Genomic DNA, 25,918 nt, shown 5'->3' with positions numbered 1-25,918 from the left:
GAGTGAGTGAGTGAGTGAGTGAGTGAGTGAGTGAGTGAGTGAGTGAGTGAGTGAGTGAGTGAGTGAGTGAGTGAGTGAGTGAGTGAGTGAGTGAGTGAGTGAGTGAGCGTGCACTTACCCAAGTGGCTACCTAGCGTGATGTGGCCGGATGCCTGTGCGGCGGTGAGGTCCAAAGAAGGCCGCCCTCTTCGGCACTGCATGAATTTCGGCTGGCAGGGCGTCGACTTCCTGCGTCCATCATAGAGCGCCTCGTGTCAGATGGCTTACAAGGAAATGCTCTGGAGAATTTGACCGCACAATGTGTTGCATTTTTGTAGTTAATGCATTTCTAGCGTGGAGGTTTGTCGTGCAGGAGACACCGTGTAAAAGAACAAACTAAAGAAATCTAAATTACGTCGAGAGCTCTTTTCAATAGAAAGTTTGGCAATGCGTGCATTGTATTGATGAATGGGCGTTCATCTGAATTTTAACAATCGTTTGCAGGTTAGTTCGACAGATGTTAGATGCTTGTGTTCCCATGAAGTACCGAAAGGTTGATTCTGCGTCATAAGCGCAAGCCTAACGACATAAGGACCTGCTGCCACCAACCTTGATAACTTAAACAGCTGAGGTGCATTTTGTACGCGTAAAGTTTTTGCATTTTGCACACGTAAAGTTCTTGCGCACAGTGTCCGCTGTTACATTTAATACAAATGGCGCTACCACACACGGTGCACAATTCACTCTTAAATGCAAATTGCCATCATATAAAACATATAGACACAGTACAGATGAAATAAAAGACAGACTAACTGCCGGCTCATTAGATAGCCATGATTAATATACCCGTCCATTTCCTTATCTTTCCTAATTTTTCATTTTATTTTTTAACTTTATTTGTTCGTTTTTTTTATACTACTGCTTGAAATCTGGCGTAACCCCCCCCCCCCCCCCCTAATTTATGGCTTATTTCTAATGCCATCACGATTACCTCCATTAAAGGGCACCATGGCCCCCCACGTGAAGAATAGCAAGGAAGAAAAAAAGAAAAAGAAGAGAACGTACAGCGAAACTCGTCATCAAATAAACCTCGATTACCAAATACCGTGGAACAAACGCGACTAAGCTGCGCGTCTTCCAAATGTCAATTAATGCAAACGCAGCCCTTTGATTTTATACGAGTGCAATCAATCAATCAATCAATCAATCAATCAATCAATCAATCAATCAATCAATCAATCAATCAATCAATCAATCAATCAATCAATCAATCAATCAATGGCTCGACCAGTGAGCGGATGACGTCACCTCCTATCCGCCGTGGCCGCTCCTAGCAGCCGGCTCCGGTGCTGCTGGCGTGTCTCGGCGCCGGGTTCTTCCTCGGGGCAGACGGCCATCGGCGGCGGGGGCGTGTCCCGTCCGTCTGCGGCAGCGGCGGCCTCGTCCTCGTCCTCTTCCTCCTGGTCGTCGTCGTCGAGGCGGCGCTCCTCTTCGTCCTCGTCGTCTTCCTCGTCTCCGCCGGGCTGCTGCCTGGCCTGCTGCTGTGCCGCATGGTGCGCCCGCGCGGCTCTCGCCAGCGGCGGCGGCACGGGCGACGGGCTGCGCACATGCGGCAGCGACGCGGAACGCTTGCGGCCCGGCGGGGGAGTGGACACCGTGGACCGCGGCGGAGCCAGGTGCACGTACTCGGGGGGCTCGCGGAAGCAGAACTCGGACGCACGACGTCCACCTGCGACGAACGACACGCGCGGGGTCAGCGCCCGCTGCAGCCGGAGATTTTACTGCGAACAGCATTTGTGAGGCTAGAGAATGCGGCGTGCAGGCCTCTGTTAAGCTTTATGTGACTTTCCGCCCACATCCTCCGGCATCGGCGCGCTTTTCACGCTGGGTGTTGGAAGAAATGTGACTCTGGCTCTGAAATTGACTGAACGTGTCCGTTCGGCCGTCCGTTCGCAACGATTAACAGTTGTACCGCTATCGCCAGGCTCGCGAAGTCAGATGCACGCTGTTCTGATGCGGTGTCTGCGAATCCCTGGACTGCGCAGAGCGATGCTCCAGTAGATAAAGAAGGGACGAGGCTTGCGGAACAGGGGGCATGACATGTAGTAGTATGGGCATAAACATCTAGTAGTAGAGGCAGTATGACATCTAGTAGTATGGGAATAAAAGGAGTGAAATATTTTGCTACAAGAATTGAAGTACACACATTAAGAAAGGCCAACAGTGACGGTAGCGAGGAACAGCTTGGGAGCGGTAACGGGTTGTTAAGTGGTTTTCAAGTGCAGACAGATGAAAAAGAGGGTGCGGATGGGGGTAGAGGACGCGCTTATAATAGTTTGCACGCTTATGAGGAGCATTCGCAGTAATTTAGTTAATGGAATCAAAAAGTCACATAAGTGCGTTATTATTTTATCTGACGGGGCGCAAGAAGATGTGGGACGCACGGAGTGGCGCAACAAATGAAGTAAATTTCAGCCGTTCTGGGCTCGCTCCTTTTATTCATGAATGTCAAGATCATGACAACCGTGTCATCATGATCATGACATGTAGTAGAATGGGCATAAACATCTAGTATTATAGGCAGTATGACATCTAGTATTATGGGCATAAAAGGAGCGAAATGTTTTACTACAAGAATTGAAGTACACACATTAAGAAAGGCCAACAGTGACTGCTTGATGCCTGAAAACGCACACAGCTTTTATATGACACACGAGAACCCATGCTGTGATCCAGTTTCTAAGCATATAACGTTCCCGTGGCTAAAAGCTCTAAGGACAGTGAAGGACAGAACTGCCATACTCGCGAGATAACGGGCCTGTCCAAATTCCTCTTCTCACTATCTTTCTCTCTTTCGCATCTCCAGTGGCTTAGTGCTGATGTGATTTTTTAGAGGGTTTTCCAGCCCGCCTTGTGTGCGCTCATATCTATTACAACCAGCGAAATTCAGAAGGAGTTCGAATTCCCTAATCTCCTTTTTGCCTATGCCACTGCTAAGCTCGTAACCTCTCAGAAGTATCGCACCGGACTCCTTAGCTTATCTATGAGAACAGATGCGACCGCACAGATGCGACCGCACAGATGCCTTATGAGTAGCGACCAGATTACGATACTGGATCGTAATGATGGTTCTTGGAGTTTTTATAGAAAGACATGTTTGAGTGACCCTGTTTCACCCTATTTCACCCTGTTTAACTCCATTACTTATTCATTTGCACCCTATTTTAGTCTTTCGTGGAAGCTGTCGAGATAGATTGGTGACCGCAGACTACGCACACGGAACCGGATAATTTTTAAACGCCGCCCCGCGATCATGGAGCTCGGTAGCAGTCATTTTAATGTTAGCTACTTTGTATAATATACCTTTGCTGAGTTCGCAGACAAAAACGTAGCTGGAACTCTTTGGGTCCCGGTGACTCCAGATGCATAATTAATTAGCACTCTTGCATCTCACCTACTTTTATGTCGATATATGGTATGCCTATTTCTGCTCTGATCCTTCATCCTTCAAACTTTGAGATGCCAGTTTGCTTCTCTATTGCACCGTGTAACCTTTCCGCGTCAGTGCCAAACCCGCACGTTTGTTCAAATCATTACTATAGCCTCATGATGGCTCGTGGATATCGTGTTAACTAATGCAGGAGTTTGTTCTTTTTTTTGCGCAACCTGCAAAACCTTCATATTTCCGTTAATGCTTACCTTCTTGTACATCTTTTATGCATGTGTGATGCTATTGGAATAACACAAGTAATTCCTGGCCGAGGCTGTCAGGGCTTCGTAATACAAATTTAATGTGCGCATTTTTTTTGTGATTTAGACTGCTGCTTTAATTTTGGCAGATCACGCTGCCGACGATTGACTGACGTTGGCTGTAGCTTCAACTACAGTGCCACATAGTGTGAGAGAGGCTATAGATAACATGCGGCCTGAAACCTTGAAGCTGTGTCGTGACGGGCCAGTGACCAAGTTTTTGGCTATCTGTGATGTATTTAGCGATGCACCGAGTATCAATGTAAAATATTCCCACACGGAACATACTTTCCGTGCATTTCTGGCGTGATGTCCTTCAGTGCCTCAATGCGTTTATACTTCGCCATATGACATCGACGTTGTAATCGCTGCCAAAGTAAGTATCATGCAGTAACTGCTATGATTCGTTTTCAAAGGGTTCAAATTCCGGTGGTCACGTAGCCTGAGTTGGACGCGCCGACGATGAACGCCGCCGCGGAGAATGCATAGATAGATAGATAGATAGATAGATAGATAGATAGATAGATAGATAGATAGATAGATAGATAGATAGATAGATAGATAGATAGATAGATAGATAGATAGATAGATAGATAGATAGATAGATAGATAGATAGATAGATAGATAGATAGATAGATAGATAGATAGATAGATAGATTTTGAGAAACATCAAGTCAGAAACGAAAAAAAAAGACGAGCCAAATAACGCTGGGCATCGTGGATGGTGATGATGGCATTGCGACAGGCGGGTTTATTCAGATGGCATTCAATTTCTGCCATTACTCTGCCTAAATTATGCTCTTTCTCAATAACATACAGCTGCGTCACTGCACGTCTGAAAGCCCGCAGTCAGGACCAAACAGCAGCAATAGGCACGATGTCTCTCTTCGAGTGATTGTGTGGTTTTCTGGGAAGGCTGACCGCTGGGCACAATCACTCAGACATCTGAGTTCCTGCGAAACGCTTCACCTACAGGTCGGGCAGCGAGCGGTACATGTAACAGTTGTCTTCATTCTAATCATGCGAGAATTCCAGCCGCGTCGTTTACTCGTATTCACTTCGGCCTTCACGACGATGACACGCAAGATCGCATGACCCTCTCGGTCTGCGTCACGTAACATGTCACTCGAGAGGTTGAGGCTGCGACATCGTGTCCGGATAATGGGATAGGGTGCGCTGTGGGAGAGAAGACGGGGAACGCGAATTGTCAGAGAAGAGTCGCAGAAAAAGAAACTCGCATTGCGAAATGGACGCAAACGTGTACAGCGAAAGGAGCCGGTTTGCGTAATGAACACGCAGATGGATAACAGCCTCAGAGGCACAAGTGTCCGGCGTCGGAGAAGCGGGAGCAGGCCAGCAGTCGTAGCGATTGCAAAACTGCGCTTCGATATGCGCAGTTCAGGACTCTTTCTAGAACAAAATTTTTTCGAGAGTCGGCAGCTCTACGCGTTCCCGTTGAGCAAAGAACGCAGACGGGCATCCGTGGCGTGGGCGCACCGCACTCGGGAGTAATTATTTGGCGCCGCTTTGACACACAATCTGTCAACAGCAGGTGACAAGACAATGAGTTGGTTCTAATTAGAGCTGGAGCCAGCACAATATCGGTCGTAAAAGATGTCACCGTATTCTCACTCGCAACGGCGACTAGCCAAAATAGGTACTGCTTTGATTTTTTGTTCACTCTTTAAAAACGAGGCTGGCGAATATGCGATCGGGTGCGGAAAGTTTGGGTCAGTCACAGTGCGCATTTTTTGAAACACGGAGACAGCATGAAGAGGGGGAGGAAGGAAAGAGATAGCTTTCGCAACCACCCTTATTAAATGGGCAGACGACGGTACCCTAAATTGCGCACGTACAGGAGATACCAGTGGGTGAAATGAGGATGCTGCGTTCCACAGAAGGCATGGGGCAAGAAGAAAGGACCGAGTAGGGAGAGTGAAGTCGAGAATGTGAAAGAATCGCGTCTGGCCGGAAACAAGCGGTAATAAAACAGAACACAGGACGATCCAGGTGAACAAATTATTAAAGACTTTGCGTTTCGGTCCCCACACCTTTGTTAACATGCCTTGTTGATAGCCTTGTTAACAATGAAGGGGAATTCATTGTGAAAAAAGCACCTGTGGGGGTGTTTAAAAGGAATGATTAAAAAATTGATCCTCCGCCTCCCACCTTCGTGGGAGGCGGAGGGTCAATTTTGTAATAATTCCTTCACCTTGTTGAGCGTCTGTTCTCTTTCTTTTCTTCCAGAGTTCAGAATGAACGCATCCGTGAGGATGTTAGTAGCTGGCGGTCGTAGACTTGCCTAGCGGCATAGTTTATTGGAGAGACACTAGTGCTATTCACAGCTGAGTACGTATTGGCAATATTACCTAACTATACCTTCGGAGGTGCATGTTTACGTCCCACCGTGTGGCTTGCGATGGGATGGCGAAGTGGCTTATTGAATGTGACGCCCTGTAGACGGCGTTCACAAATCCCCTGTGTTGTATATTTGTGCTGTGACCTGTCTTTTCCGCATGCGTTGCTTAAGCTTCCTTGTTTTTGTGCGCATTGCGAGTGGCAACCGGCGCGGTCATTGTTTACTGCTGGGCGCCTTGGGCACCCCGCTACTGAGCTAGTACGAGAAGTAAGGGCTTTATTTCTTGGAGCCGGCAGGGGACACGGAGCGTCCGTAGCCTGCTTTCGTGGGAGGATCTTCTTTTTAGATTGTTTGTAAGCGACCGATTACACAGTGGTCAAGAGTGCTTAAAGACGACAAAGATGGTTTGGCTTCGTAATAAAAGGAGACTACCGGTACATCAGCAAACGGGCAATGAAGATTGAATTTTGCGGCAGGGTGAAAAGAGGTGACCTTAAGAGAGAACAACAAGACAGCTAGTCTGAGAGAGGTGCCGATCAAGGAGTGAAGGAAGCAAAACAAGAGGTGAAAGACAGTGAGGTTAACCAGATTAAGTGTCCGGTTGGTGACTGGCTGGAAGAACCAAGCCGCAGAAAAAGGGGAACAGCAGTGACCGGTTGTGGACGTACGTATCATGAGATACTGATAATCGAAAAAAAAATATATAGAAAGCAGGAGAGGAAGCAGGAGGAGGGTTATGAAGAGGAGGACAAGACGGATTACTTGCGTGAAGAGTTTCGCAACCAGAGTCACAGAACAACTGCGGACGAAGTGCATAAATGGGAGGGGGGTGGGGAGAAGGAAGAAGAATGACTCCCGTGTACAGTTACCTTTCTTGGGCGCTGGTCGCGGCGAGAGCGTGGGCGCTCCGTGCAGGCGGATGACGGGCGTCCGCCTGCTGGCGCCGTTGGACGCAGGCGATGACGTCAGCGACGACGAGCTGCCCACCGCGGGCTCGCGCCGTGGGCTCGCCTCGCTCATGGCGGCTCTCCCTCGGCTCCCTCCCTACCTTGCGGGAGGCTCGTCGAGGGGAGGGTTGCGGGGAAGCGCTCCTTCCCGGATGGCTTGGAGGGAGGAGGAAGAGGTCAGGCTCGGCGGGGCGGGAGTCGCTGGCCAAGGGCAGCAGCTGCGAAGGCAAAACCGAGAGAGAGAGTGAGAGAGACAGATAGATAGAGAGAAAGAGAGAGAGAGAATATTGTTATCAGTGTGAGGCGCACAACGGCCTCCGGCTTACTCGCGTGAGGTGAAATCTGAGGTGTGATAACGTAACGATTATATTCCAATTCGTTTTATATTCTCAATTCGTCGGCGGTTCGAGCGGCACTATGCCTGCGCTATCACCGCGAACGGCTGGTTGTGAGCGGTGGATGACATGAATGGAAGAGAAACGAGCGAAAGGAAGCCTTTAAATTATTCCTGCCCCTATTTAAATACCGTCTTGTGAAAAGGGGCCCGGGCGAAGAAAGACATCGCGCACCGGAATGCACAACTATTTTAGAGATCATTTCATTTTACAAGGGGTGGGATGCGCCTTTAAATCGCGCATTACGCCGTAACAAGAAACAAACAAGGCACAAACCATAAGCGTGGCAGTGGAGGAACTATCTCCTTCGGCGTTTCCTACATTGTCGTGGCTAATATTTCGGCAGCAGCAACAGTAGTCTCGTCAAATGCAACCACGACGACGCAACGCTTCCCTATACAGGCACAAGCTCTTGCTGCACCATCGGAACACTGATGCGCTACATGTGGCAAAGTAATGTGGCAAACAGTAACGACCGAGGGGCAAGTGGAGGCTCTCCGTGGAACGAGCACGCATCTTGCTCATGTGTGGCGGAACAAGAAAACCTATCAATACTTTGCAGTGTTACTTCTCATCCCAGAGAGCGCTTGCAAGTACGGGCTCTCTTTCTTTCTCTAGCATACGCAGGTGGGTTGCAGGATGTCCACAGCTCAGGAGAAGGCTAAGGTATAAACAGCAGGAAGCGCTTGCAAGTACAGGCTCTCTTTCTTTCTCTAGCATACGCAGGTGGGTTGCAGGATGTCCACAGCTCAGGAGAAGGCTAAGGTATAAACAGCAGAAAGATATCCTCGCCCTCTTTGTGGCCGGCGCACTCGTCAGAGCAGTCGTCTAACCTCCCTCTGAGTCGACACAGTACTTATGTTTTACTCTGTAGCCGGATGCAACTTCAGAAGGCAGCGGCATTTGCCTCTCAAAAGCGGATGCACATGAGCCTCCACCAATTGGCGCGCACATTAGATTGACGTCATAAGCCGAACGGCCAGTTACCCCGCCAGTGGAGACCATGGTCGCCCGCGCTTCGAACCGGGCGGGATTATTGAGCGGGACTATTTCTTTAGTCGCAGAGGCAATCAGCTACCGCACTTCAGTCATATGGGTGGGGACTTTCCTGCCTCCTTATGTTGTACTCGATTATAGAAAGTTAACAAACATTTGCGGTGTTTAAAAGCTGTCATAAGAATCATATATTGGTCGGTGAAATGTAATGCGCGTCTATTATATTCACAATCAGTAAGAAACACATCATTATTACGCATAATTTATTTTCTTGCTTTAATGACTGGTTATTGAATTTATCATAGTTACTGGCGTATTCCGCGTCCGGGGTATACAAATGGTAAAGATAAAATTTATTCTCAAACTGTAAGAACCTGACTGAATTATTAGCGTGCACAGACGTCAGTCGTAAATCGCGTAAAGATCGCTGGCGTTTCCGCTGTACGAAAAAAAAAAGAAGGCCAAGCATGTCGGATTTAACGGATGGCTCGTCCATGTCTTAATCATCTTCAGTAACCGATAACTTTGATGTGGCAGTTTTTAGTTGGGCTTTCGAGAAGCCATTGCCGACATTTGATTGCGTGCCACAAATAAACGACTCACTTGAAATCATTCTTTAAGGAAGACTGTGCCAACTCTGGCTTTAAGTCTTCATTTATGCGTTCATATTCTTATTATTTATGTTCACCAAAGTGTGCTCACAAACCTGAGTATCGAAAACAACCACGTATATTAACTACTACGAACAGATATTACTTATAGGCAATATCGCTGCCAGGTTCGTTTTTTCTTCTTTTCTTCAAGCAGGTTAGCCATATTGAATAATTAAATAATGTATAGTACACAACCAGGGACTGGTAGCCTAAGCCATGCGAAATTCAAATCTCTAAACGTGTATAGTTCACGGGCTAAAGTCTGTTCCAGAGAGTTTACATGAACGGTGCCTAGCTTGAGCTCTGTGATCATACACTAAGCTCAAGTCCAAAGCTCGAAACACTGCGCCGCATCAACGAAAGGGACTAAAGGATGAGCGCAGAACACGTTTCCTATATATATGTTCTCAACTGCCGAGCATCGTAGGTGCACTGAATAAGGGTATTTAATGTGTGTGTTAATTAGTCACATGAGAATAAAGAAAAAGCTATTGAATGAAATAAATTAGGCATGCTCCATCAATGCAACGAAGCCAATCAATCAGATAAGGACCAATAAAAATTAATAGAAACGAAGCAAACGAAAAAAGCGTGCGCATGACGCCAGTTGGATTAGAATCCTCAAACTGCCGTTCGAATAACCAGAACCACAACCCATCGTTCTGCGCATTTCCACACGCGTCCGCAGTGGCACGAATTAAACGAGTGGCGCAGTGATCGATAGCAGGTGGCCTAGGAAACGGTGGTCCCCGGCATTAACTACATCAAGTATTCCACAGCTTCACAAGATTGACGAGAACTGAACCGTATTCAAAATTGCGCGAGTTATTCATTCATTACAGATAGCTCCCCATGCAAGCGTGTTAGATACGCGTTATGCGTGCTTTCAATGTACGTAGAAGTGTGGCAATGCTTAATGTTTCATGTACGCACGATAAAGCTCTGTGCATGGCGTTGAACTCCTAGTCAAACGACCCGGGAAACGCAGCCTCTCAGAGCACCAAACGTATTTGCGCGTTTCTCTATGGGCGAGTCAAATTACTGAGAACTGAATGAGTGGTCAGAATGCGTGTCGTTCTGACGCGTGGTTTATGGGATTTTGTAAGAAGTCATTGGCCTAGTAAACGTTCTGATTAGTCTTTCTATATCGCAGATTGAATTCCAGGATCTCTTCCGGATTTCTTTGGTTGACACGTGACGCTAAGACAGCGTTTGCGGCGACCGGGTTTGCAGCCTGTTGTTTCTGCGCTGGAGTCCGTCTGCCGTTCTGCGATGTGATTAAGTGTTTTCTCTCTTTGGTGTATTTATATATGTAAGCAGACTGTGTGTTCCAGTGTGTTTTTGTTACCTCTGTTGTAAGGTGTATCGCATTTGTGTCACCTGGCTCCGTGCCTTTCTTTTTTCTTCTTCCTGTCTTCTGTTTACACCTCTTTCTATCTCTCCTTCTTTTGACTCGCATTTTTTGCTCAGTTCTGCCTTGTTCTTTCATTTTAGTACATATTTATTATGTGGGCAAAACAGTAGCCTGAGCCGCTCAAGGGCACCGACATTTCATGGATATCATGCTATAAAAAATTGGGCGGTAAAGTCGCCTCGATAAAGACCGACGATTACTAAGAAGCCGATTGGAACCTCTTGAATCCTTAGACCTCTTTATCCTTCAAGGTCAATGGGCCACCCACCAGAATAAAGATTTAGCATCATTGTTCGCTATCGAGAGTTCTACTGGAGTAACAACTATTGTCTGTCAAAACAAATGACTAATACGTAGATTTGCCTAAACTTCGTGCTTCTGGCGTTAAACTGCTCTGTGACTCTGCAAGCTGATCATTTTCATCAAAAGATTTAGCTGTAAACGCAGCATTCCGAAGTGATTACGCATGTCCCCAGAAATTTATCGGTTTCATGCGTTTAGAAAACTATGTCTGCTTGAAAATTTAGAAAGATAAAAGCGGCATAAAAAACGTCACAAGAACGCCTGAAGTCACAAGCCTGACGATTAGAAAAATCCGTGTACTATCCCTTTTTTTTTTCATGGTAGCCGCAAAATCGCAGTGCCAGAATTACCCTAAGTAATTTTGGTAGGAGACCATATGACGCCTACTACTCACCCGTTGTAAACAGGCCTCGATTAGGTCTGTACATTCGTTTTGTGTTCACCATGTGCCGTCGTCAAATGGTTTGTGATTCGTTCATGGTACAAATGTTCAGTGATATAAAATATGCTCAATAGCTCTTTCTTTCTTTTCTTTGTTTTTGACCTTTTGTGATGCACAGACGCAATGCCGCTTTTTGATTTACCATATATTTGTGGGCACTGCAATTCAACGCATACGGAGCAGGCAGGGAGTCGTCTGTATAGCATTAGGTTTTACGATGCATTCAGCACTACAGGTACACTACAGGTGCAGAAGCCATATCCACAAAGATTTTCATCCGAAACGCTTTTTTTGACATTGGCTAACCGCCTTCGCTATAATAATGTCGCCAATATGACGACTCGTAGGATCGTCTTCTTCCATGCAATACTAGCATACAGGAAGTCCTTTGTGAATACGGGCACAAAAGTGTTAAAACACATAGAAGAAAAATTCACTACAAAGCAATGGTGGTATAAGCCTCAGTCTTTTAAGATTATTTGATTAGAACACGGCGCGAGTGATACAAATACAAGATGAAAAAAAGAAAAGAAAAGAAGTCAGGATAAATTAAAAAAAGCTGAGGACAAGCACTGCCTTGTATTGCCGTGTATCTTGTCTTCGCCCCTGTCGCACTGAGTTCTAATCCGCGATACAGCCCGCGCGTACTGTAAGCACTGAAACATAAAAGTAGGCCGATTAATACCGCTTATATTAGTGACTGCAGTTGACGGTGTTTTTTTCTTCCGTTAGTGATAACACTTTGTCGACACACACACACACACACACACACACACACACACACACACACACACACACACACACACACACACACACACACACACACACACACACACACACACACACACACACACACACACACACACACACACACACACACACACACACACACACACACACACACACACACACACACACACACACACACACATACACACACACACACACACACGCACACACGCACACACGCACACACGCACACGCACACACACGCACACGCACACACGCACATGCACACACGCACACGCACACGCACACACGCGCACATGCACGCACGCGCACGCGCGCACACACACGCGCACACACACGCGCACACACACACGCACACGCACGCACACGAACACACACACAAAACACTAGCTAGAGTCCATGAAATATCTTTTGTACAGGGAATGAAAAGGACAGGATAAAAATTCCCGGATTATTGCTTTTTGAAGGGCAGCTGCACCTGTCTTGTCCACACCGGCTTTCGCAACATGGAATAGCGACTCACATGACGAATACAAAGAGCAAAAATTGAGAGGACGGCTGAAAGAAGAAGTACAGAGAAGCTAAAAACTATATAGTCTCCACCGCGTTGTGCATAAAGACGAACTTTGACCTTTATCACCGAGTCCGCCGGACTTACATCTTCCGCCCGTTTTTTTCCCCCCTTCTCTCTTTTTTTTGTCTCATCGTTCCTCCGCACTTCCCTCTAGGTGCAATCCCATCGGCTCGTCAACGGCCGTCAGGAACCACGTGACCTTCGGACCGGAGGCCGAATCGATGGCGACTGCCTGGCCAGGCCGGCCTGTGATTCTGCTCGCTGCGACTCGGCCTGTTGCTGCTGCTACTGCTCGGGCATCGGACGGGCGAAGAGCGGGCTGCGTCGAATTCTTTTCCTCGCGCGCACCAGCGGCTCTGCGGAAGTCGATATAGCTCGCGCGCCATGGATCGCAACGACCAGACACGCCTTGCTTTTCTCGTTGCTTCGCTGCCTGTACTGTCACGCGTACTGGTTTGTTGCACCACGCTGCCTCGCGCGAGGTGTCGGGATTCCTCTCAAAGCTGCGCGTTTTCCTCCCGCTGCTCGCGACCCCACATGCTCGCGATGCCCGTGGGCGATGTGTTTGCCTATTCTTTCTTCTTGTATTTGCATATTTTGTTTTCTTGTTCCCATTTCGACGTGACCTTTATATCCATACGGTTGCCGGTACGAGGCCGCTTCCTTCATTTTGCGTTACGGTACTTCAACACAGCGCCACCATCTTACCGTTAACGCAGCCGTCGCTGCTACGGCTGCTCCGAAACTGCGCACAGCGTGGTAGCTCTAGTGGTAGCGGTAGAGTTGCAATACTTTACGCTAATATACTCTGTCATCTCGCGGTTATTGGAACGAGCGACCAGACATGCGTAGGAGGGCGGATGCAAACAGGGAGTTAAGCAGAGAAAAGGAAAAAAGAATGTTTTTGTCAAAAAATCACGTAGCTAACGGTGTTCAGGTGTCTATTATAGTGCACATTGGGGTGACACTTCTCGTCTGGAAAAGTGTGTGCCTGCGTAACGTCGAGGAGCGTCAGATAATGACAGCTGTACTTCGTAACACTTTCAAGGACCTGCAGTGAGCGTATAAACATTGACCGTGCTGAAAATTGCAATCGGGCGAATTAAAGCCGGCTGCACACACGCGCAAGGAAGTGTTTTCGGTGATGCTACATTATAGTTAATGATCAATAAAGATATATAATCTCTATGTCCCGAGCAAATGAGTACTATGAGTGAGCAAATTCTACAAAAGGGTTGTTTGTTCTTGATTGTATGACGACATAATAAGGCAAACAGCGCGAAAATGGAGGTACAGGCGCCCAAATCTTTAACTGGCGTGCGGGAGCGGCGACTTTTCCGGGCTTCAGCACCGTATGACGGGGCGAGGCTGCAAACAGCCTAGCAGACGATGGGCCCAGCTGAGCGCGCTTTGGCCGCATGCGCTTAGCTTCAGACTGTTTCCAGCCTCGCCCCGTCATACGGCGCTGACGCACGGAAAAGTCGCCGCTGTGCTCCCGCACGCCAGTTAAAGATTTGGGCGCCTGTACCTTTTGAGAAAGGGATGACACGGGCGCGGTTTGTTTTATTTTTAATGTTTATTGCACAATGGCCAAACATATGGAGAGAGAGAGAGAGAGAGAGAGAGAGAGAGAGAGAGAGAGAGAGAGAGAGAGACGCTACAAATAGCACCCAAGCGCCAGTGTCGATCGTACGCACTTCTAATCTTTGTCCTGTTTTCGCATTGCTTGCTGTAGTATGGCGCAAGTCTGCTATCATTGCTTCCTTAACGCTTGAGCGCATTATTATTGTTCTTTGTTGTTCCGTAAGCTGTAACTTTTTGTTGTTTCTGTGGTTTGATAAAAGCTCTTGGTGGCACCGCCGAATTGTGCTTACTATCATAGCGTACATGACAGTCACTTAGTGCGCAACAGGGGTTGATCTGTCACGGGAAATAAAGAAAACGGAGGATAAAAAGATTATACGAAAGGCACTGGAGAACATATCATGACAAGTCAAAACAGACACAAACGAACAGTTACATAATATTGTCACGTGGCAGTGACCGTAAGCGACACGATAGCAATACTGTGAAAGACGAAACTAACTTTTATTAGCGAACCTGTGCCTAAAAACACAGGCTACGCTCAAAGAACGGCGACAGCGGCGCACACACTCGGCGAAATATGATCAGCGGGTAAAGGGCGTCGGCTTTTATACATCAGTCGTTGAATGTTCCAGAGTAATCGCTGGGACCCGCGTGCCGTCCACAAAGTTCTACACCATTCGCGTCACGCGATGAAATCACGTAACACAAGCTTCGGTAAAAAGAGACAGCGGATATAACCACCGACAACAGCCGAGAAACCTCCGACACACGCAGGCGCGCCCCACGCTGCGCGATAACATCCGCCAGGCGGCGAAACGCGGTCGCCCGACAGAGATATGCGAGTACACGTGTCAACACCTACAAAATGCCACTTAACATTGATTTCTTTAAGGGGTACATACAACAGCAAAGAGAGAGAGAGAGAGATCATCTTTTAATGATGCAGAAGGCAACGAGCTACATGCCTTCGGGCAGGTACTCTGTTCTGCAGGAAAAGGGCAAAAGTAAGAAAAGAAGGAATAAGGCATGCGGAACAGAGGACCAAATTTACGATGTTCGTAATATCTCTCTGCCACTGGCCTTTGCTAATGATACGACCAGCACAGTACGCTGGTATATGCCCTTACTAACAATTCTTTAGCACCTTTTCGCTGGTAAGAGACGATCGCTGGTAATTGTGACGGCACGCTTTGACCAAAGTCCTTTAATAGAGGAAATCATTTTAGAATGCAGACATCACAAGCCATCGCAGCGAAGGGCGACGAGGGCACCGTTTCAGTTTTTAAGTGTAACAAACTTGGACATGCGGCTGTGGCCTCTATACCCTGCACCTCCACCAATATGTTACGGGGATGTTGGGAGTATAGAAGATCATATTTACAATATATATACAATATAAGTCTGAGTAGTTAAGATGGCTGACCACCAACAAACCGCAGTAGCCAGCGTCTCGCAATCTTCTTCCTCTCTTTGTTCATCCTTCCGTAACAATATAGTACCACAAGTACCACTGTGATGTGCGGTGATACAGTATGCGGTGACAATGGCCCACTGTGATTGTGTATCTGTTCTCCCTTCATTCCTATATCTCTCTACTTTCACGTCACTTTACCTCCCATACCCTCTCTCCCCAGCGTAGGGAAGCAAATAGAATCTTCCCCTCTGGTTAATCTATCTATCTATCTATCTATCTATCTATCTATCTATCTATCTATCTATCTATCTATCTATCTATCTATCTATCTATCTATCTATCTATCTATCTATCTATCTATCTATCTATCTATCTATCTATCTATCTATCTATCTATCTATCTATCTATCTATCTATCTATCTATCTATCTATCTATCTATCTATCTATCTATCTATCTATCTATCTATCTATCTATCTATCTATCTATCTATCTATCTATCTATCTATCTATCTATCTATCTATCTATCTATCTATCTATCTATCTATCTATCTATCTATCTATCTATCTATCTATCTATCTATCTATCTATCTATCTATCTATCTATCTATCTATCTATCTATCTATCTATCTATCTATCTATCTATCTATCTATCTATCTATAACAGCATTTTTGTGAATACGGGGCACAGTTTCTTGCATCTCAACAACTGCCTCTCTTTCTCGCCGCTGAACGTTCCCAAACACCGCCGAGTGCGCATGCGCGTGCGCCCGCCCGCGAAACACAGAAGCGGCGACGGAGAGGAAAGGAGGGTGGGGTGGGGGTGCGGGAGGGAAGCAGAAAGCGTGTTCTCCTCCTAGTCGTACATTAGTGCGAGCGCGCCAAGTGTGCGGGCCCTTGTGTGGGACTCATCTCCAACCAGTGATCAGCGTCATGAACACGACGTAAACAATTCATCTTCTCCGCATCGTGCGGTCGTCCAGGCCTACCGAGGGCATTACGGTAATGCCCCGGTGTCCGCTGGGGGCGGTGTCTTGGGGGCCCGAAAAACCGTTTGTCATTTCGCACTGTCCGCCGTACCAACAATATGGAAAAGAAAAAGACAAAAACAAAACAAAAAATAGGCACGTCAAGTATAGATTGCAGTCAATCGCGTTAGCGGGGTAAGGCATCTAGTGAACTCTTTGGTGGACTCACAACTTTTGAACACGTACCTTGCTGGCCGCAAGTCAGAGCAATTTTTAATCTTTTAATTTGACCAAGTGATAAGGTTGTAAAAGCGTGGGAAACTGAGAACATTGGTACCATTTAATACATTGAAGCGAAGAACAGATGAGCCAATTAAAAGCCTGAATAACTTGATTTATCTCTTCTTAATAACTCGCACTTCGTCTTTCTTTTATCTTTTACTTTCTTAAACAGTGTTAAAAATTATGAAGTTTTACGTGCCAAGAGAGAGAGAGAGAAAATAATGTAGAGAAAGGCAGGGAGGTTAACCAGAGGTAGTTCCGGTTGGCTACCCTGCGCAGGGGGAAGGGTTAACAGGGATAAAAAAAGAAACAGAGTAGAAGGGGCCCGGGAGATAGAAAGAAAGGGAGACAAGCACAAACAAAGCGCGTACACTACAGAGCGGTAGGGGGCGGCATTCTTAGAGTCTGCGGTGAAGCCCCGTAGACCGCAAGAACCTTAATAGCTCGAGTAAGGCCTTCAACGCGGATGTTCTTTCGGAGCATTGGCCTAAAGCTTTTAGTTCTGAAAGTGGACGATTGTCCAACTTGTCCAGTACTCTGCACATCACTTGTCTCTCAGCACTGTATCGCGGGCAGGCACAGATAATGTGTGCGAGCGTCTCGTCGATGTTACATGTGTCGCACGTGGGGCTGTTGGCCATTCTTATGAGGAAAGCATAGGCGTTTGTAAAGGCAATGCCTAGCCACAGACGGTAGAGCATGGTCTGTGCACGTCGTGGTAATCCAGGCGGGAGGTGCATCCGTATGTCCGGAGACAACGAACGCAACCGACACATGGTGAAAGCATTTGAGTCCCACAGGGGCAAGGTACACTCACGGTACTTCAATTGCAGCTCAACTGCAGCGTCTGTTCGCGAAAGCGGAATGAAGACTCGTTGACCACTTTCATGCGCAGATCGGGTGGCTTCGTCGGTGTGGTCATTCCCGCTGATGTTTCAATGTCCTGAAAGCCACTGAAAGATTATGTTGTGTCCCTTGTCATAGCTTTGATGATATACGTGCCGAATTTCTGAGGCCAGCTGTTCATTGGGTCCGTGGCGCATTGGGCTTCGTACGCACTGAAGGGCTGCCTTGGAGTCACTAAAGACTGTCCATTGTTGCGGTGGCTTCTGCTTAATGAAATCAAGTGCAGCACGGAGCGCCGCGAGTTCTGCACCCGTCGATGTGGTCACACATGAAGTTCTTAATTTGATTTCCTCAGATTGAGCCGGGATGATGACTGCAGCAGCAGAGCTGTTGAGTTTTACTGAACCGTCTGTGTACACATGTCGCCGGAATCTGTGCACGTTGTGAATGTGCTCCAAAGTTGCTTGTTTCAAAGCTTGCAATAGCGCTCCAGCTTTCTTTCTGATTCCTGGAATTGTCAGTTGCCCTTGCGGCCGGTGCAGACACCACAATGGATCTGACAATCGTGTAGCTGGCGTAAATTCTGATGGCAAGTACGACTGATGTCTTACAATAGTTTTAGCAAAAGTTGAAAGTGGCCTTTTTGCTGGCAAGCAAGCAAGATGGTGTGAGGGAATCCGAGTCAGGAAAAGATAAAGAAAAAGCAAAAGAAGAAAGTTTTCGTGCGCCGTGCTTTGTTTGCACGTTAATCAAACTCAGATGGTGAAAATAATCCGGAGCTCCCCATAACGCGGTCTTCTTGTGCAGTTTAGACCGGACGCTATAGCTTCCGCTAGTTAACATTAATTTCTAGAAGCGATGTGGCTCAACCACTACGTGGATTCGACTGCACGGAAAGACGAACGAAGCTGCGTAGTTTGCGATGGATGGATAAGAAGAGAGGCAACAAGGAAAAGGAATAAAGACCTGTTAAAGTCCGAATTCTACGTGATAAGAATGCTTGCCGCGGTTGGCTGCTCCTTCAACCAAGCATCGACTGCTATTCCTTGCACCATGTCTCGACAACTGCGTCAAGCCTCGGTCTACCAACTGCTGCATAAGCCACGTTTAATTAAAATACAGGCGTGTAGTGAAAAGCGACCACTGAGGGGACGCCGAGCTTCGGATGTTATGCATTATTATAACCACTCTTCTTTTCCCCTTTTTTCCATCTTTGTCTCTTTATTTTTCTGTTCAGTGCGAAAGAACTACGCCAAAGACATCCAAAGAAAATAAATTATAAAAATACTCGTTGAGTTGTTCCAGCACTCTTCGCTATACGTAATGCAGCTGTGCACAAACTGCACGCCGCCATCACATCAATCGAATTGCACGTTTTGTTTTTCTTGTTAGGACAACGAGAAGTTAACTTTCATTCCTGGCACGATTGCAGAATGGAATAATGTAAGCGAGCCCTCTCTGTCACATATCGATACGACTTCTGAATACTATGGGTTTTTATTTTATTGTCTTGTGTCATGTTACGCCCTTCTTATAAAACTATATTTTGTCCGACAGTAAGCGTGAAATAAAATAAAACACCGAAAGGTATTTCGTCCCGGGGAGTGAAGTCCTGTGAACACTTGTGTTGCACTGATTAGTAAACAGTTTTTGACGCACGAGTGACGCAATTTACGCGCGAGTGACGCAATGGCAGTTATTTATTTGTAACAACGGCAGGTGGTCACACTGCTTCGTATAATTCAGGAATTATAAACAATAATTCGTAAATACTGTCGCATCTCATATTTCGAAATAATTTGCGCTCAGATCTAAATCCTGCACTCTTGCACGCGAATGGCACTATTCGCATTTACGTTGGGGTTAATCAGAGCACGAGCGATAGAGATGAAATCTGAAGCTTCCAAATTTCAACTTTAACTCGGCATCTGCTAAAGAGAAAAAAAAAGAATGGATAAAAAGAAAAGCTAGAACAAACACGAGTAGCAACTGAGCTTTCAACGTCAGAGTAAATTTTTTTGCGCCCTTAATGGCAATTGGTTTGTCTGATGACTAACATCATTATTCTTACGAGGTATACGACTTAATCTCGCTGCAAGTAAACGAAATGGTGGCTGCGGCATACGGCATGAAACTGTGCTAAATAAACTGTAATAGATATCTCTGTCAACTCCGCTGTCATATATCTGGCCGCCCGCCAGGTCGTAAGAATTATTGCGCAGTTTTTAACTGTGGCTTCTGTCATTGTAGGTTTTTGAGCTCGCTGCTCTGTGGAATAATTTACTATGGTGTTAACCATATGAGACAAAAATATGCACTTCTAAATGCAGAAAAAAAGATAAATAAAAAGAAAAAAAATTGTTTATAAGCTGCAAAGAGCTGCTAAGTCTAGGTGACTGAACCTATAGTCAAGCTAGCAGCAGACAATGAAAGCCTCGCGAACTATGAATTCTTTTCGGTCGTTCATATTTGACGCGAACAAGGCGCATAAAGAGTGGCTCAACTGATTAATTAAAAAAAGTAAAAGCGAACATTATAAATGTTCTTACCGGCATGAAATTACGGCACTGCCTCATTTTCTCGTCTTAGCGGTTCTTATATTCGCCTCATCTCGAATTCTCAGTCGGCTTATTGCGCTAGAGATCCCGGTGCGTATATCTGCGAATAAACGAGCCTCATTCTGAAGCGGCGAAGATTCTCGGAGTGTTTATCGATCCCAAATGACTCGTTTCACGGCATAACATATCGGAGAAACGTTCTTTGTTTCCCTCTGTCCGCTTCGTAGAAATAAAAGGCGAATGAAAGCTCCCGTGTGCAGTTTATTTAATTAGCAGACGGAGAGGGTCACTATTCAGACCGCCCTTACAGCGAGCGATGTTGCGGCAAGTGCAACAGTAAAGGATACAACTGGTGAAAAAAGGAAACAAAAAAAAAAAACGAAAAAAAAGTGTAGAAAACGATTCATGAAGAGAATGTTCCGGAAAGCATTGAATCACGCGAAGAGGAAGCCTCTCTATACCAGACGCCGTGCGGCGTACGACAGGTGCAGATTTTCGCGGCTGCTTAAAATTAAGGTAAGCAATGGGAGTATGAAAGAAATCACAAGTAGTAGAAAAACATTTATTAACAAGGCCCTCGCAACGGAAGCGGTTTTACCGCTAGCTCATAGGAAAGGCGAAAGAAAGAGGGGACAAAAATTTGAAGGAGAGCTCGTGCTTTTCAGAACACTAATGCTTGGAACGTCGAAAATTTTGTTTTGCAGGTATGAATACCTCGCAAGTGGGGCTGGTCCGACGACCATCGCTTAAGGATCATGCGCCGAGAGCCGGCCGGCTTCATTTCTCATAATTTACTTCACCGTGTCACGCAGTCGTTAAATAAAGTACGAGCTACGTTCAGCTAATATGTACGCCAAATTGAGCTCATCGCGTCCTTAATGTCCCCTACGCGTGCTAAAATTTGTATTACTAAATTGCTACCTCTGGGATGGCCGTAGAGGAGGCGCACCCTTGAAGACCGCCTGGCAAGAGAGCCTGACGAAGCACATTATGCGAGGTCGTATATCTGCTATAGTTCGTTCTACGCGTAGATACAACACACCGTGAGCTGGAATTCGCAGTATATGTGAAGATACCGAGAATTGTAGAGGCACTGTCTAAGCGTGCTTGTCTCCGTGTTTTACGCACCACCCACATTCCTTTTTAAAGCTCGTCGTGCAAGCTGCACGGTGGGTGGAAACGTAGTCCACGTGTCTCTGGAATGTCCCCTACATGCTCACCGAGCGCGACAGCTGCGCTGCAAACCTAGGGAGCTGCGCAACCGTCCATTGTCACTTGGAACAATACTTGGACCAAGATTAATTAATCGCGGACAGCTTTCACTGCAGTAAAAAAAGACTTGAGCAACGGGCGCGGGCGCTGAGAATATTAGGGCCGTTTTTATGCGCAGTGAATGGCGTTTGTTGCGATTGTTTAACATTCCTATGTTAAATCCCGCAAGTAAATTGTTTTGCTTCCATTTCCTTTTTGCGATCAGTTTGTCTAGGTGTAATTTTTTCGTGTAAGTCCGTCCATAATATATATATATATATATATATATATATATATATATATATATATATATATATATATATATATATATATATATATATATATCCTCGTTTCCTCGTCCTCGTCCTCGTTTTTGTTGCAGTCTTTTGTTGCAGTTTTTGTTGGATTATTCTATTTCAAAGTTTAGCACGACAAAAAATAAATAAATAAGAAATAACGTAGAGGAGATGCCTGTGTGCTCCGAAAGGAAATTAAGAAACGCTGTGGGAGATGGAGACGCTTAAAGGCGCTATGTGAAAACATGATCAGCGTTCAGCTGATTGTGTGGAGCCCCACGAAGGCGTCCACGTCCTTTCTGAGCTCGGTGTCTGCTTCGCGTCGCGCGCTGGCAAAATATTGACCCACATGGCCCGACTGTACCTAATCTTGCTCGTTACACGGTTCGAGTTATTTTATTGGTTTAAAAATATTGCTCTTGTGCTACTTAGCTAATATGCTTTTGTTATAGCGTCTTTGTTATAGTGCGCTGCTCACATGCTTTTTCCTGGACAGAGCTATAGTTTTGTTTCTCGTCCACTCGACTATAGACCAGACGAAGGAAAAGAAAGTGAGGTAGTTAATTATGACTGCTTTAAGTGACAAATTTACCCCATTTTCCCGGTTCCTTGCTGATCGCGTCTTTCAATGTAAGCCTGCACAGAAGCTGAAACATTAGTGTTTGAATAAAGAAACCTTTCAAAAAAATTTTAAAAAGATAAATCCTTCACGGTGCACATCTTAAAAATACGAAGTGAGGTTAACTGTGAGGTGACGAGCACGCAACGAAGTAAGATGAAAAACACGCAATTGCTTGATGTTAGATCAGTCACTACGCTTGCCGACTTACTTTTCTTCCTTTTATTCGGTTTGATAACGCACCCGAATCAAGAATGGTGTTCTAGAGGTACAACCAATCATTTAAAAACTGCAAAAAATTAAACTTAGAGCACCACGAGAACCAGACTAAGGCCGTCGAAAACGTCAGAACGAATGTGCTAATCACGAAGTTTGCATCTTCGTATTTCACGCACGACCACGGGTTAGAAGCCTGCCAAGCTTTTAGTTGAACGAGCCGAAAAAGTGCAGTTCACGTTATTTCAACATCGACATTTATTAACGGGCAATTAAACCGTTGACTGGTACAGCAGCTGCGAATGTACGCACTAAGTGTATAGCGTGCGTGAATCCGTGGCGGAACTTGCATGTCTGAGGCTGGATGTACGTGTAGCTAAACGCACATACGAAAAAAAAGCAGGTTTAGTAGCAGAAGAAAGTGAAAAGGAAGTTTATATCCTTAGTCTGCTCGCGCTAACAGTCATGAGAAGCAGTCTCTGATTCTCTTGCGGCCTCAGAGCCGATTTAGCAAAGCGATATGTGCTGATGACTTTTCGTTCTTGTTCTTTTTTCCAGCGAAGGCATTGCAGTAGCATTATACAGGGCGTTTCAGCTAACTTTAACCAGAGTTTAAAAATATGCCGATGCACGCTAAGGCGACGCGACCAAATGCATGTTGCTCACTTTTGTATGTAGTGTGCCACGCTATATTTTTTGTATTTTGCTTAACTATATAATTAGTCATGACTAATTAACCAAATCCTGAAGCAGCCAAGCTAGGAAAAAAAGTCCAATTAGAAAGTTGTAGAGCGGTTCGCAAAACGTCCGAAGAAACAGTTTCTCTCTTTCTATCTATTAAACATTAGTGTTTTTAGGCTTACTGAGGATGCCCGCAAAAAAAAAAAAGAAAACAGCCACGTGACATGTCCGCTTGCGCGTCGTGATTGCACTGCTCCCATGTCTTCCGCGCACAAACGAATATAGCATTTAGCCGGCTGTGCTGCCGCTGCGTCCGCTTATCGCTATCATGAACCGCCGCGAGTGAAGCACATCGCTGGCGTAAATCGCACAGCCAACGCCTTCGTCACTGCCCTGTCGCCTTTTTAAGCAGCAGCACACCCTGCTTGATGCTATGTTAGTTTGTACGCCAACAGTTTGGGAGCGCTGCAATCACGGCGCGCAAGTGGTTATGTCACATAGTATCTTTTTTTTTGTATTTTGCGGGCATCCACGGTAAGCTGAAAAACACTAATACTTAATAGCTTGAAAGTTAGAAACTGTCTAATCGGACGTTTTGCAAAGCGCTCTACAACTTTCTAATTCCAATCTATTGCCTACTTTTATTGCTTCAGATTAATGTTGACTAATTATCGAATTAAGCAAAATACAAAAAATAGCCTGACACTCTACACACAAAAGTGGGCAACATGCACTTGGATGGATGGATGGATGGATGGATGGATGGATGGATGGATGGAGTAACTTTATAGAAAGGCCCTGCGAGCTATGGGGCGCAAGGTCCCATAGAGCGGGCTACTCCCACGTTGGGACCGGGAGTTGTAACTCCCTGGCCGCATCGTGGGCTCGCTGGACGGCCCAGAGCTGCTCCGCCAGGTCCGTGCTGCGTAATGCGTCTTGTAGCCTGGCGGAGTCTTGATCCTTGTTTGCGTGGGTCCGACCACACGGCCAGAGCAAGTGATGTACGTCTAGTGTGCTATGGCAATTTTCGCAATATGATGTTTTGTATAGGTCAGGCATGTAGTGATGTAGTCTGTTCTGCGTGGGGTACGTGTTTGTTTGAAGCATTCTGAACGTCAGGGCTTGAGGCCTGGTGAGCTTATTGTGAGGTGTGCTGTATATTCTGCGGTCTAGATAAAAGCGCTTTATGATCTCGTTATATGTGGAGGGAGGGTCCCGATTCTCGCTGGGATGGTCACGACCAGAATAGGTGGCGTCGCGGAAGGTTAGGTCTCGCGCGCTCCTGTGAGCCATCTCATTGAGATTGCGAGGGGCAGTTGATCCAGTTTGAATAGTAAGCAGTAGTGTTCATTTTATTCAAAATAGAAAACTGAAGGTAGGCGATAGTAAAATGCACAGTAAATAAAATATCTTCGACAAAAGGAGAGAGCAAATGATAAATGAAAGGTAGGGAGGTTAACCAGGACTGAGCCCGATCAAATAATGGTAAAGCCCATTGCAAGTCGAGTCGAACATTTGCAAATACGCATAAAAAGAGATGCATACACAAGCAAATATTTTCGAAAATGAGCTATTTCTATCAACTGATAGCAAGATCATTATGGTATTAGGCCCAAACTTTGTCACAAGTGAGATTATCTCACCAGCTGGCAAGCCACCCTCAACTGTCCTGATATACTTTCAGCCCGCGTACAATGCCTCAGTGTTGCGTTTCACTGCTTTAGAGTTTATTTTGCTACGGGTGAGGTCACCTGCATCTCGGCGTCAGCCAACACCTTGCTTATTGAGCTCAAGCTCCTTCAAAGAAGGGGCAGCACGGTTTCTTTCCCGATCACTCCTCGATGCGACGGCCCTTTCAGTTCTCGTTCTCGTACCGCTATGCGTTCGCCCCACAAACCATTGGAAGCATCCTTTTGGTCAATTTCACAGTCAACGTACGATTTTTCGGACTCCCTAGGGACCGCGAGAACTTCCGAAAAATCGGGAAGTCCGAAAAAATGAATGCATGTCTTTTACTGCCCTTAAGGGCTAAATGGCCACAGGGACGCACAAAAAAAGCTCTGAAGGACTGCCAGTAGATTTATTAGGCGTATCGGTGCTCGTACTGTGACAGGGGACGGCGGGTGCACGTGTGTGTAATTAGGGAATGCGTATTGCGTCCCGTGACAATTGCCCCTCCCCACGTTTGTTAAGCTTCACCGCAATACTTTATGTATGCTTCACCACGTAACAATTTTATACTGAGGCAAAGCTACTATTCGGGAACCGGCATTATGCAACGCGCCGTGCTTTGTAAGCTTCGAAGCCAATCGCGAGGACCGCAAAGGCGGATTCGGTGCCATTGCTGACAGCGGCGAATTATTTCTGTGAAAAACACCTCACCGACCGGCAAGAACATTAATAGCGAACATCGAAGCAGCTAGGCCTCGCGTTGCCGCGATGGTGGATACGGCTGCCAGCGGATCTGCGTGCGAGAGCGCCGGTTCGAGGCGGCGAGATAATCAAAACGGCGGCGGCGGTGCCTTTGATTATTGCCGTTTCGGACCTGCGGTCACGGCAAAAAGTCCGGAAAGCCGGACGGCGAAGGGTTCTTGCCTCCTAAATTTCGGACGTTCTTACACATTGACTCTATGG

General features: G+C 46.3%; 1 protein-coding gene across 1 annotated transcript in view; it reads right to left on the bottom strand.

Annotated features, from left to right (window-relative positions):
- LOC135915017 (serine/arginine repetitive matrix protein 1-like) overlaps positions 1-25,918 on the bottom strand; it is a 180,541-nt gene that overhangs the window by 2,388 nt on the left and 152,235 nt on the right. The window contains exons 2-4 of the mRNA XM_065447968.1: positions 6,959-7,254; positions 1,288-1,708; positions 119-228 (exon numbers count right to left, since the gene is read on the bottom strand). Of these exons, the coding sequence (XP_065304040.1) occupies positions 119-228; positions 1,288-1,708; positions 6,959-7,109 (682 nt within the window). The 5' untranslated portion in view covers positions 7,110-7,254. The remainder of the gene's footprint in view (positions 1-118; positions 229-1,287; positions 1,709-6,958; positions 7,255-25,918) is intronic.

Source organism: Dermacentor albipictus, chromosome 1 (genome assembly GCF_038994185.2).
Source record: "Dermacentor albipictus isolate Rhodes 1998 colony chromosome 1, USDA_Dalb.pri_finalv2, whole genome shotgun sequence".
In the NCBI taxonomy this organism is placed as follows: domain Eukaryota; kingdom Metazoa; phylum Arthropoda; class Arachnida; order Ixodida; family Ixodidae; genus Dermacentor; species Dermacentor albipictus.
Note: the sequence above shows the minus strand (reverse complement) of the source record. Positions and strands in the feature narration are given on the sequence as shown.